Source organism: Brassica napus, chromosome A9, assembly GCF_020379485.1.
Source record: "Brassica napus cultivar Da-Ae chromosome A9, Da-Ae, whole genome shotgun sequence".
NCBI classification, from domain to species: domain Eukaryota; kingdom Viridiplantae; phylum Streptophyta; class Magnoliopsida; order Brassicales; family Brassicaceae; genus Brassica; species Brassica napus.
The window spans coordinates 39,379,905-39,393,656 of record NC_063442.1 but is presented as its reverse complement, the minus strand read 5'-3'; the positions used below and the strand labels follow the sequence as shown (position 1 = coordinate 39,393,656).

Sequence of the window (13,752 nt, the reverse complement as noted above, 5' to 3'; positions counted from 1 at the left end):
TTTCTTTTAACAAATTAGTTGACCCAACATCATATCATGAAAGTGCTAACCAAAATATGTATGAAGTCCACAGCGGCTTTAGTCTAACGGTTTACAAATCGCTAGTCTAAAAACACTAAACATTTATACGTTGACCAACCGTTCACCGCTTTTACTCAAATTTTCTAAATTGGACATATGATGTGGGGTCAACTACATATTTGTTTTTAAAAAATCATAAAAAGTTTATAAACCTTTTTTTTTTTTTGAACACAACAACTTATATTAAATCAAACCATGAAAGTAATCATGTGGTGAGTGCAGCATTACAAAGGGCTGATTTAGCAAGTAGATCAGCCTCCGAGTTTAGGGATCGAGAAATAAAAGACAAAGTGCAAAAATCAAACAAGGAGGATAGAAGATCGATGTCGCAGACTAATCCGTAGAGTTCGACCGGTGATGACTTCGAACAGATTGCTCTCACGAGCACTTGACAGTCTGAAAAGACACAGACTCTGGTGTAGCCCAGTGAAAGGGCATGTGAAAGGGCCAGACGAATCGCTAATGCTTCGCCAGTAAGGGCAGAAGCGGTGTTGTCGAAGCATTTAGACCCATGCTGAGTACTCTGGCGGGTTGAGTCTTTAAAGATCCACCCGCATCCAGTAGCGCCATCAGAAGCTCTCCATGCTGCATCCGTAAAAAACGGAGACACAGTTAGCTTCTGCATTTAACGTTGGAATTATCAGGTTGGGTTGACGGGGTGCCTTCATTGCTGTGGGTTGCGCCAGCCACCATTCTCTTGCACTTGTGATCGAGAGGGACAAGACCTCAGCCACTGAGAGGACCTTGTTCTCAAAAATCAGCTTGTTCCTTGATGTCCATAGGCACCAGCATATCCAAGGGAAGATGGGTTGTGAAACACCCGTTGGTGGTAGGCAGATGGTTCTCATTCCCGACAGTAACGCCTCGCTCAAAGACGAGAACTGATCAGGGTCAAAACCGTACTGGAAGGGAGCGTCAGTCCACACTTGCTTGGCGAAAGGGCAGGTAAGTATCAGATGATCTGCTGTTTCTCGCTCTCCACACCTTGGGCAGGTAACAGATGAACCGCATCCTCGTTTCTCCAAGTTCGCACCAAGCGGCAGAGCCCCCTGCATCAGTTTCCACATGAATAATTTGATTTTCGGGAGACACTGAGAGGCCCAAACCTTCTTACTCCACTCGAGAGCTGGTAGCGGGGATCCTCCGTTTTCAAGTAGATAATTATACTTTACAGCAGTAGTGTACCCTGATTTTGTAGTATATCTACCATCTTTGTTAGGTATCCAAACAAATTCATCAGGAGCTCCTAGAATACTTGGGGTGATGCTTGTAATGCATGAAGCTAAGGAAGGGAAGAGGTCTTTAATCTTTGCAACATTCCAATCATTAGTCCCTCTAGTCAATAGGTCCGAGACCATGAGGTCGCGATCCATTTCCTTCGGTGGACCTACTGGTGTGCCCGTATTGTTACTCAAAATCCAACGATCCTTCCAGACTCGGGTTGAGTTTCCGTCTCCTACAGCTTTTCCCAGTTGGGTGATCAGTAAATCCCGGCCCTTAAGTACACTTCTCCAGCCGTGAGACGCATTTGACGTTGGTAACACATCTAAAAAGCTGCTGTTCTGGCAATATCTTCCCAGGAGCACGCGTGAGAGTAGACAGTTGGGGGCTGTGACGATTCGCCAGGCTTGTTTGGCTAGAAGGGCGACGTTGAACAACTGTATGTCTCTTATCCCCAACCCTCCCAAGAGTTTTGGCAGCGTTATTTTACTCCATGCTATCCAGCATATCTTCTTTTGATCAGCCGCATCCCACCAGAATCTTGTAAATGCGGATTGGATCCTCTTGCATAGACTTAGCGGGAGAAGGAAACAAGAGCTAGCGTGTGTGGGGATGGCCGATAAGACTGCCTTAATCATGACGAGCTTACCCGCTGGAGAGAGTAGCCGTGAGGAGTAACTATTGGCTTTAACTCGAATTCGATCGACAATAGATGTGAATAAGTCTTTCTTCCTCCGGCCAAAAAGTTCGGGAAGGCCAAGATACTTGCCTGTTCCGCCTTCTTTGACAATCCCAAGGAAAGATTTGACACGAGATCGTGTCTCCTGAGGCGTTTTTGTCGCAAAGGTGATGGAAGATTTGGTGGCATTTATCTTCTGTCCCGAGGCTTGTTCATAGCTGCGGAGGATATTAATCAGGGCCGTGCAGCTATCCTGGTCTGTCTTGAGAAAGAACATGGTGTCGTCTGCGAACAGTAGATGATTTATCTTTGGCCCACGTCGACCTGCGCTGATTCCCTTGAGATGACCGCTTTGCTGAGCCTGGCTGCATAGGCCGGACAAAACTTCACTACAGAGAATGAATAGATACGGGGAGAGCGGATCCCCTTGTCTAATTCCTCTAGTGGGGAAAATTTTTCTATGAGCCGAGTCGTCGAGCAAGAAGGAGTAAGACACCGTGCTACAACACTGGATAATGAGCTCTGTCCAAGAAGCAGAGAAACCCATCCGTAGCAACACTTTGCGGATAAATGACCACTCAAGCCGATCGTATGCTTTGCTCATGTCCGTTTTGACGGCCATGGCACAATTTTTAACAGCTCCCGATTGCTTCAGAAAGTGCAGAAGCTCATGCGTAATGAGGACATTATCCGTAATTAATCTCCCCGAGACAAAGGCAGATTGATTTTCGGATATAAGGCTCTGGAGGACCGGTTTTAAGCGCAGAGAGATCAACTTAGAGATGATCTTGTAGGTGACGTTGCAGAGTGCAATAGGACGATATTCAGCAACCCGCTTAGATGTTGTAGTCTTTGGTATCAGGCGGATATGTGTCTCGTTGATGCTCGGACGAAGTTGACATGAGACAAAGAACTCTGTGACATCCCTAGATATGGCAGCTGCGACAGTCTCCCAATTGGCTTGGAAGAAGCAGGCCGAGAATCCATCGGGCCCTGGTGCTTTATCCGGATGGATAGCAAACAAGGCTTTCTTGATCTCAGCGGTCGTCGGAGTCTCTAGCAGTTTGTCATTAATCTCTCTCGATATACATGGTTTGATGGCTCGGGCTATTGTTGCATAAACCTAATTTGGTAAAAATGATCTTGTCTTCTTACCTCTTAAATTTTTAATTTTAGGTGAAATTTCAAATTTATTAACTTAAATTTATGATCATTTACAGTTGGTAGACAGAGTGTGAAATAAAGAAAAATATATAATGTTTTATCTATCAACTGCCATGAATAAGATACCAACGTCTGAATAATTTTTCAAAAGCCCTTTCTCAAAAAAAAAAAATCGTTCAAGTTTTGATGTTGTGGAGTATTCAGAGATAAGATGCGATTTCGAATGACTGACGATAGCTCTGCTCATTTGATCAGGTGTGAATTTCTCTAAATTTATATCTTAAGATTCTCTAAGCGTATACAATTTTCTTGATTTAATTTTCTTTTTTGTTAACTCTTGGCTACTTGATTATGCAAAATCCACGGCCGTTCCGGATATTTGTCATATCCGGTAGGTACGTTCGCATGACCCTCATGCTAAACGTCCTCTCCCCACTGGTCCATCGCAAATTCGAAAGTATTAGACACAAAGTAAAAGATTAAAAATTTGTAATCTATACACAACTAACTATAGGTCTTTGCATCGGTCCACACAAATATGAGAAATAATGTGGATGTTATAATGTCACAATTATTAAAAATCATTCTTATTTATTAATTATTGTCCAGACAGATTCAACGGGAGCCTCATATTATTGCACAAACAAGTAGGAGTTATATAGTCTTTTTTTTTTGCTAAGGAGTTATATAATCTTTAATTTTTCTTAAAGAAATTATATAATAGTCATCATTATTCAAACTCTATGGATTCAAAAAATCGAACTCGTCTAGATTGAACACTTCTAATTTTAACAGCTAAAATTTTCAGTTATTGTTTGTATGTATATTTTATCACTCAACCATATTTCATATGCTTTTTTATAGACATTATCTGATTCTTCCGCCATGCTTTACCAAAGTCGTAGACCCTCAAAAAATATCTCAAGTTAGATACATTTATTGTTTGATCAAAAAGAAAAGAGATACATTTATTGTATGAAGCTACTATAAAAAAAAAATCAAACGTTTAATGTTAGTTTTCCAATGTCAGATCTCATCGCATCTGTAGCTGCTCAGATCTCTACGCATTAATTCCAAGTTCATCCAAAACGATACATAGTACCCATTTTTAATTTTGAATCAATTTGGTAGATACCGTGTCATAAGACGTGTTAAACGATCGCTAGACGGTACATATGAGTCTCTAGTGTCTAGTGCCTAAACAAAGCATCGACGGATATATATAGTGTGCAATCACTATATAAAATATATAGTTACTGACATTAAAAGTAATATAATATATTAATTTTTAGAAAATTAAGAGAAATATAGTTTCATGTATACATGATTAGGGCCTATACGTGATGTTAACTTATAAAAATAATTCATGTTTAATACATAACGATAGAAAAACATATAAATTTAAATTTATTTCAAAAAATAAATAAATTAGCAGTTTTAAATACACAAGATAAATAGTAAAAATAATATCTATATAACAAGACTAGTATTTCAATTTTGAATATAAATGGTTGAAATCTGTTTACATGTTCGCAATCGGATAATATCCACTTAAATGTTATTATGTACGTCTATTTATTTAAATTAATATAAAATATTCTATAACATAAAATTATTAAGCGTGACTATTTAGTCGCCGCCTAAACATCTACTCCCTCTGTTTTTAATATAAGTTATTTTATAATTGTGCACGTATATTAAAAAATCATTATTTTTTTCTATTTTCTTAACAAAAACATCATTAATTATTTATCTAACCACAAATCAACCAATAATAAAATATAAAGTATATTATCATTGGTCATATAACATTAAGTGTTAATAGATTTTACATAGAAAACCAAAAAATTCATATAATTTGAAACATAAAAGTTTATCTAAAACAATTTATATTAAAAAACGAAGAGAGTATGTATACTGCATTTTATAACACTAAATTAAAGAGGTGAAAGATAAATTAAAGTATATAGCAATATATAGACTTTCTAATTATGTAAATAACTACAATGACGAAAGTAACTTTTGTGACTCTTTTTGATATAACATGTTATTGTACTTTATTTTCATGTGATGAAAGTTTATCGGATGAGATTACAAGCAAACTAGATAATTTATTTTTCTTTATTTAATAAAAAGATTGTAGTTTTAAAGTTTCCACAAACTTTAAAATAAAATTAAAAGACCAAAATAATCCTACTTTAATAAAAACTTTATAAAAAAATTATTAGATATAGTAATTGTTTAAATTAATATAGACAAAATGGATAAAAATATAAAGTTGGATCGAAAATACAAAACAACAATCTTTGTAAAATAAATAAAAATCTCAAAACTACTATTTTCGTAGAATGGAAGGTATATTTAACATAAAAAAATAACAAGAAACAAATTTATCTATCTCGTAAATCGTAACCGTTAATAAAATCATCTATTCAACAAAAAAATATCACAAAAATGTATTTTCAAAAAAATAGTTATTATATCTATTGCTTCTTCAGATGTGCAAATCAACTTTTTACAATTAAATATACATATTTTTGTTTTCCAAAAAACAAGATCTCTCGATAGTTTATCAAAAACAAAAAGCAAAATCTACCAAATTGGGTAACCGGTTGCTCCATATTGTGGTATTTTGGACATGCGACTCGTCAGCCAATTTCATAAAAGAACTATACATTTCTTTTAACCCATATGCTCTTTTCAAGCCGATATTATATAATACTAACTAATAAAAAAAAATCAAACACTATCATTACTCAAATCAATACATGCACAAAACATTATGAAGCCGCGTTGAGTCCAAAACCACTATAAAGCGTTCACTAGTCCACATCCACATTCACATTCTCATTCAGATAACAAAACGAAGACATAATACTTACTACCAAAAAAAACAAAAGTAAGTATATGCTTTCTTTTAAGCTTGTTTTTTTCTTTTTGCTTTTGTTTCTTATCCAGATTCTATACTTTCATGGTTACTTTGCTTGCTTGATTTCTGATATCAAGAAAAGAAAGTTATTCTTGAAAAAAGAGTTAATAATAAGTTAAAGTTTTTGTGATTCCTCAGGCAATATGGAAGATTCAAGCTTTACGGATTTGATGCTGGACACTGACGAGTACTTGATTGATGATTGGGAATCCGATTTTCCGGTGGTGCCAGTAGAAACCACGGATCATCAGGGTTCTGGATCCGAATCCGGGTTCATGTTGATACCCGAGAGACCTACAAAGCAACTGAAAGTCAACTCAACATCTTCTTCTCCATCATCATCTTCTTCTTCTGGTTCGCTCACAACGCCGCAAGTGATCTCGTTCGGGGCTCCAGACCCGACGATGAACTTGGTCGAGACATCTTTTAACTTCTCCAACCAAGCAAACATGAATCAGAATGCTGGGTCCAAAAGAAAAGAGTGTGGTAATAATGGAGGAAAAAGAGAGCCACATCTATTGAAAGAACATGTTTTGGCTGAACGTAAACGTCGACAAAAGCTCAATGAACGTTTGATTGCTCTCTCTGCTCTTCTTCCTGGCCTCAAAAAGGTCAGAAACCATGTCTTTGTTTTGTTTAGCCCTCAATTATTTATTTGACATATTTATTTAATTTTTTAATATTATTATTTTTTTCCGAAAAGTTCCTTTAATAGTTCTAAGCATAAGATCCAAACTTAAATAGAAGGATAAATTTATACTTGCGTCTGCGTTTGCATTTTATAAACCTTTCTTTTTCAAATCTTAAAATGTTCTCTTTTATTTAATTTTCCTCGTAAACAGTTAAATGTTTAAATCTTTGGTGGGTCATGCTCCTCGTCAAATCTTGAATGCGATGTCTTTTAAGGATGATCATAAACACAATATTTATAATTAATTAGGCTGATAAAGCAAGCGTTCTTGAAGACGCGATTAAACATTTGAAACAACTTCAAGAACGCGTAAAGAAGCTGGAGGAAGAGCGAGTTGGAACCAAGAAAATGGACCAATCGGTTATATTGGTAAAGAGATCTCAAGTGTATGTGGAAGATGATTCTTCATCTTATTCTTCAACTTGTTCAGCAGCTTCTCCTCCGTCTTCTTCTTTAGATGAAGTTTCCATCTTGAAGCAGACAATGCCTATGATCGAAGCACGAGTTTCAGACAGAGATTTGCTGATTAGGATCCATTGTGAAAAAAACAAAGGGTGTTTAGTTAAGATCTTGAGTTCACTAGAAAAGTTTCGTCTTGAAGTAGTCAATAGTTTTACTTTACCCTTTGGAAGTAAAACTCTCGTTATCACCATTCTCTCTAAGGTAAAACCTATATATTTTATATTCTTTTTATTTCATAATAAATTTTAGTTAAAATTATAATTATTATTCAATTTTAAAAAAAAAATATCATACATAAAATTAAATATTTAACTAAATCATAACACATAAAATATTTAATGATTAAATACAAAAGTTACATAGAAAATATGAAACTAACTTACATTTTAAAACATCTATATATATTATATAGAATAACTTATATTATGAAAAGTGTATGTACTATTTTATTTTAGCATATTGAGTTTTGTATCCAAAAGTGTATTTAAAAAAAAATCTGTAATACATTTGCAGATGGACAACAAATTTTCTCGACCTATTGAAGATGTTGTGAAGAACATAAGACTTGCGTTAGCGGAATAATATTGGGCAAAACCGTTACGTTAGTCATCAAAAAGAAACCCGTTACGTTGAGTTGGATAATAAAAGCAGAGGCATGAGATATGGGATTTGTTGAGTTGTAATAGTTGGATTAGTGTTTGTGTCTGTGTACCCAGTGATGGATGTATCATTGGCTTGATATTTTCCCAATATCAATGGTTTGATTTGATAATGAAGATCGAAGATTTTTTTTTAATTGGCTTCTGAGGAACAAGATATCTCAGCTTGATTATGAATTTAGAACTAAGCTTTAAAATCAAATAGCATTGGTATGACTTATTATTAATGACCTATCTAGATACTTGTCCACGTCTGACCCAGAAAAAGACAGAAAAATTAGGTGGTCCACATATTTTAAAATTGGTTTAAGTTTGGATATCATCTTATGATTTTTCTTAATATACATGATATTAAGTGAATTTATGGTATTAATATTCTTAGGGAAGGAACAGACAGCATATTCAGAATATTTTAGAATATTTGGATAAGGATCAGTCAAATTTGTGAAATTATTACTCATATACAAATCTTAGGATTTTGAAAATTGGAATTTGGATATCTGAACACTCACTGATATCTAAATCCAAATTATATTTTTTTTAAATTAAAAATAACAAATCAACAATTTTTATTTATTAAATAAAATATTTTGAAAATAAAATATAATAAAAATATTAAAAGTTAAGGAAACTAGAACTTTATTATTTTCGGACAAGGATGACTTAGTACGCTAGAAGGATTTGCTGGATTGTTGGGGGCGAGGAATGTTCGGGCTAGCCTATCTTCTCTTTATGCGGAAATGGAAGCACTACTCTGGACAATATGAATGCATGAGAAACTTACGTCAATTTCAGGTTACGTTTGCAATGGATTGTTCTCAATTGATGAAGATAGTTTCGGAACCAGAAGAATGACCAGCTTTTGCAATATTGACACTGTAAAAGTCGATAAAAAAAAAAACTAAAACTAAAAATTTATTATTTATATATGCAATATTGTATATATTTTAATTAAAGTACTTTAAAAGTAATAATAGTTTCAAATGCTAATTTGAACATCCAAACTTAAAATTTCACTATTTGGATATACATGATCCTTCTGAATCTGGATTCCCCTCCCTCCGATATCCATATTTTGGATAAATATCCGGTTTGTATATATGCAATATTACGTGTTCACGTGATAAAAACCAAGCCCAATGTGCCATCTATTTTGAACATTATACATGAACAAAGCTACTCGAAAATAGAACACATCATTCTTTATTTAGTGTTTGCAGGGTGCTTGACCTGGAGTCTAAAATTTTTGGCGTTTTTTATAAACTTCAAAAGTTTTGACTTTTGAAACTAAATATCTCCTGTGTCCGATATTAACCATTGATAATACTGTTTGAAAGACGTAATTATCATTTTCAGATATAAACTCTAAAGAACCACTAAACCACCACCTAGACATATCTTTTTTCTTTTTTTGCTGATTGAGTTTTCTTTTAATTTAATATTTAGAAATCCTGACTATTTATTTTATCATTAATCATATAAAGTAAGAAGTAGCTACTTAAATCATTCTTAAGAAGAAGAAAAATTATATGTAGTCAGTCATCTACAACATCATTATAATCTGAAGCCAAAACTTTTACATGAATGCGTGAAATGTTACCAAAATTATGCACGTTTTGGGAAATTGATACTCATGCACGTTTTACATGTGCGGGTCAAGATCTAGTATGTAAGCTTCTGGTCTATAAAATGGTTCATATATAACCATTAAACTTTTGAAGTACCTCTTGTACTATCTAGGTCTTTTGCAGATCGACTGCAACTTATCATCTCAGTTACTTAAAGTATTGATTGGCCTAGTGATAGTGCAAGACAGCAAGAGCGTTAGTTCTTTTGTGCTGTAACTTCAAACCACATTTGGTAGAGTGTTATTGTTTTTAACTTTTTTTTTTTCTTTGCCGACTTGGGATACTGGAGGAGATTATGGACCAAAGCTTCGGGTTCCCATAGCCTTAAAAAAATCTTGGTTCATGAGGGGTTTAAGGGATGGGGTGAGATACCATGCTGGCCCTTATTGTTTAAAGATCAGACTACTCGCAAGACATTTTATCGTGAGGCATTGCTCTTATAATTTCCAAAGTGAACAATCTCAACTCTCTTACTTCTTCACAAAGGTAACACCTTTTGCAATACTCCCTGAAAGCTCTTTCTTTGCCTTGTCTAATCCCATCCTGATCAATTTAGTAAGACACCGATATGAACATGGAACAAGATTTCAACTTTTACCTCTCGTTCAGTGGTCCGAGACCGTACACTTGATCGATCCCACATCGTCCCAAACGCACCTTTGATGCGAAGAAGGGAAGTTCAGTGACCTGTGTGTAGAGTAAAACAAAGTTTATATGCAATTCAAGGCTAAAGAAAAAGACTAGAGAAGGGACTGTAGATGAGATGCCACAAATCACTCTCAACACCCTATACTCTTGAATTATTACAGCTTCAGATATGGATTTTTTTTTCGTATTAGATTTTTTCAGTTTGAATCTCATATTTCTGTGACAGCATATGTTATAAAGTGAATGTTTCAAATGTAAATGAGTTCACCCAAAGACTGAATGAGAATCATTACATAATAGGTATTTGTCCGGCCGGCAAAATGTAGCAATTTTTTGTATTTTTTGAACCCAAAGTTTGTTAGTTGGGATATTTGTGCAGACTGGACTTTACTTGGGTTATTGTTGTTGTGTGAGCAACATTAGGCAACATTATGGTCAGGCTAGGATACAAGCTGATCAAGTATATGCTTCAGGACTGATGAGTATACAATTTGTTTTAGAGCCGATGTTCAAATTATTAGGTAACCGAGATGGTTCATGCAGTTGTTAAATGATTTAACTCCAAGCGTCCCTGATTCGAATTGCTGAGTGTTTCGGTTTTTTTAGTTAATACTATACTATATTATTAAAATTATGGGCTAGTTTTTTTCTTTACTTCTAGTCTAGCAAATATCATGCCCGGCCCTGTGTGCAAGTTATCCGAATAATATATGAAAGAGGTTTATAATTTCAAATTCTGGTTATTTGAAAGAAGCACAAAATCTGAGACCTCAAAAACTTCTATCTCCTTTAAAATGCCTCTATGTTGCTCTATCACGGGATTATGCAATCATGCCTTCCATCATTTGTCCATGTTTATTATTAATTAAGAAGAAGTATTAACGCTTTTTCTGGTTCACATACATGGCAAAGAGGCTGACACGGCATCATTTTATTGGTTGAATATTTCTCATTAAGTGGACTTTCTAAGAAGCACATAATGAATTGTAAGTGGTATAACCATCATTAATGCACACAACTTGATTATACTATATTATATTTTTTGATAAAAAGGTTAGTTTACATAGATCCAGTCTCTGGAGATGTTATATATGGTTAGTTTACATAGATCCAGTCTCTGGAGATGTACAAAAAAAGGTTTAGCTAACACCCTTCTATTGAGTCATTGTGTGATATGAACACATGACAGGGACTGGTGTTACATTAGAGTTATGAAATGTGTTCTCCCGCAAATTCTTTATTCAAGTATATATGTGAATCATTACAATGCTAATTGTTGGGGGCACGAATTAACCAGAGAAAGCAACACGAGCCACAAACAACAAAACACACAAAGATTTGTCAAGAACAAAAGAAGAAGACAGGAGTAGTTGGAAAGAAATATAGATATGATTTAGAAAATGACAGCAGGATTGGGAGAAGCAAAGGCAAGCAGTTCTGGGTTTTGTTCGAATGAAAGCATGTCTTCTTCAGACAATGTCACCCACGCTTCGATCCCTTTAAAGTCATTGGAATCTAAGAGCATCGTCACTAATTCGAGTCGAGGAGCCACGTTTCCGACAACCCAAACAGGACATCCCTTTCCAAAATTAGCCTCATAAAACGGCATCCTGCACCAGCTAGTCACCGCGTACATCGAGTCGCCAGGCTCGTTGCTTAACTTGGAGTAATCATTAAACATTTTAACTAACAATTTAGAACCGAGCGCCGTGGTGGACCCATCATTTTCTTGAACAAGACTGGTCAACTCCTCCCCCCGTTCCCGTAACTCCTTAACCGTTTCTTGAATATCGATCTCCTCCCCTTTTCGACTTGAAGTCATGCTAGTGTGGATGAGATTTCCTATTAGGTTCTCCGACAGTAAAGAAGGTATCTTAGTGCGCAAGTTAGCAGGTTGGAACAGCACTTTCGTAGACGTTGTTGTCTTGGATGCAGCAGCAGCGCAGACACACCTCCATAGAAGAGCAGTGACGCACTGGACCCGAGTAGGCCGTGGTTGTGCGACTTTGGCCTTGAGCTCATCTATCTTTGACCCGCTGAAAACGAATCTCTTAGTCACACCTGTTATCTTAGGTTTGTGTACCTCAGCAACTTTGAAGGCGTCATGAGGTGGTGGTGGTGGGTATACGTTTACCCCCGCGAACTCAGGTTTGCCCACCGTGCCGCTCTCTCCTCGAGCGGTCGCAGCCCAGGCCCGTATGAAGGCTGACAAGGAGGCTGCGTCTGCGAGCTTATGGGACATGCAGATCCCGAGAGACATGCCTCCGCATTGGAAGTAACAAGCCTTCACGAGCAGAAGAGGCCACGTTATAGAGGCCTCGCTTGTTTTAGGGACATGGTGGAGAGGAAGCAGAGTTTGTTGAATCTCATTTGAATCTGGGGCGGGGGAGTTGAGAAAGGCAGAGATTGTAGAGTTGCCGAGAGTGGCTTCGATGAATATGGCTCCTTCGTCGTTACAGTCAACAGCTAGGCCGTTAATTCTTCCGGCGAAAGGGTAGAAGCTGGTTAAGGTTTGGGAGAGAGAAGTCTTCAGTTTCTGGGTGGTTTCTTCTCGCGGGATTGAGGGATCGTTGGTGTAGAAAAGACATGCGTATGTGTACACTGACTGCATCCTGTAATCAACAGTGGAAAGGTGGAGAGTACGGAGAGATTGTGGAGTTGCCGAAGAAGGTTTTATGGTTTCTACGCTCATCTTCTCCATTGAACTTCTTTTTTTTTTCTTTTTTTTTTGCTTTGACCTCTCTCAAGAGTATTTTCTTTCTTATTTATAGAGTACCTACAATTAGCTGTTATTATCTTTAATTTAAAGATATCAAGTTTATATTTTATAAATATTTTTTACATATATATATATATATTTGACTTACAAATTTATGTATGGTAAACATTGACATTTAGATTATTTTTAAAATTTCTTTTAACTTTCAAGATACAAGTTTAGATCCGAGAATATTTATGGTGATCGAAGAAGAAGTTGCAAAAGAAGATATGGATCCATTGATCCTTTTTCCAGATAACCAAGATGAAAATTCGTGAGAAATTTGGTCAGTAGGTTTTGGATTCATCAACCCGAATCAAATCGCAGATTTGAAATTTTGTCCCCACCAAAGTTATATATTGATTATTTTCTTCAAAATACCCAAGATATATAAATACTACTTAGTTACAAATTTTAGGTTTCTACGTTTATTTTTCAAAGACTTTTGAGTATTAAAAGATTTAGGAATGTAAAGGTTTTGGAAACGTCTGTAAATATATTTATATATGATTTATTAATACTCTCTATGTTTCCAAAATAAAGATTTTCACGTATATTAAGTAAACAATTAATTTTTTACAATTGAATTTATTATTTATTTTACTATACATTTTTCAATAAATACCAACTAATAGTATTTAACCAATTCAAATATTTTCAATTAATATTTTTTAAAATTATATAATTTTTCAACATTAACTACTAAAAATACTTTAAAATTTTAGAAAATCTATCATTTTAGAACAAAAAATAAATCTATAAAATCTTACTTTCATGAACCGAAAGAGTATGTGATTATGTGAGTACAAGTATTTTCTTCTTTTTGGTCTAT

General features: G+C 35.4%; 3 protein-coding genes across 3 annotated transcripts; 1 reads left to right on the top strand and 2 right to left on the bottom strand.

Annotated features, from left to right (window-relative positions):
• Window positions 1-286: 286 nt before the first annotated feature.
• Window positions 287-4,032, bottom strand: LOC125578223. Its single transcript, XM_048740565.1, has 3 exons — window positions 4,012-4,032; window positions 737-3,104; window positions 287-666 (listed from the first exon to the last, which is right to left on the bottom strand). The coding sequence occupies exons 1-3, from the start codon at window positions 4,030-4,032 to the stop codon at window positions 287-289; spliced, it is 2,769 nt and encodes a 922-aa protein (XP_048596522.1).
• A 1,857-nt stretch (window positions 4,033-5,889) lies between these two features.
• LOC106371333 (transcription factor NAI1) lies at window positions 5,890-8,023 on the top strand. Its single transcript, XM_013811394.3, has 4 exons — window positions 5,890-6,044; window positions 6,213-6,685; window positions 7,015-7,428; window positions 7,741-8,023. Exons 2-4 carry the CDS (start codon window positions 6,218-6,220, stop codon window positions 7,807-7,809), a joined length of 951 nt encoding a protein of 316 aa, XP_013666848.2. The 5' UTR covers window positions 5,890-6,044; window positions 6,213-6,217; the 3' UTR covers window positions 7,810-8,023.
• A 3,532-nt stretch (window positions 8,024-11,555) lies between these two features.
• On the bottom strand, window positions 11,556-12,863 carry LOC106370263 (BAHD acyltransferase At5g47980-like). The gene has a single exon (XM_013810302.3). The coding sequence runs from the start codon at window positions 12,861-12,863 to the stop codon at window positions 11,556-11,558; it is 1,308 nt and encodes a 435-aa protein (XP_013665756.2).
• Window positions 12,864-13,752: the final 889 nt, after the last annotated feature.

Excerpts from the sequence above, each read along its gene's own strand:
- LOC106370263 (XM_013810302.3), bottom strand. The coding sequence starts at position 12,863 with ATGGAGAAGATGAGCGTAGAAACCATAAAACCTTCTTCGGCAACTCCA.
- LOC125578223 (XM_048740565.1), bottom strand. The coding sequence starts at position 4,032 with ATGGCGGAAGAATCAGATAAT. Across the intron at positions 3,105-4,011 it reads TGGCGGAAGAATCAGATAAT|GTTTATGCAACAATAGCCCG; the intron begins GTCTATAAAAAA and ends TTACCAAATTAG. Across the intron at positions 667-736 it reads CACAGCAATGAAGGCACCCC|CATGGAGAGCTTCTGATGGC; the intron begins GTCAACCCAACC and ends TTACGGATGCAG.
- LOC106371333 (XM_013811394.3), top strand. The coding sequence starts at position 6,218 with ATGGAAGATTCAAGCTTTACGGATTTGATGCTGGACACTGACGAGTAC. Across the intron at positions 6,686-7,014 it reads TTCTTCCTGGCCTCAAAAAG|GCTGATAAAGCAAGCGTTCT; the intron begins GTCAGAAACCAT and ends ATAATTAATTAG. Across the intron at positions 7,429-7,740 it reads TTATCACCATTCTCTCTAAG|ATGGACAACAAATTTTCTCG; the intron begins GTAAAACCTATA and ends ATACATTTGCAG.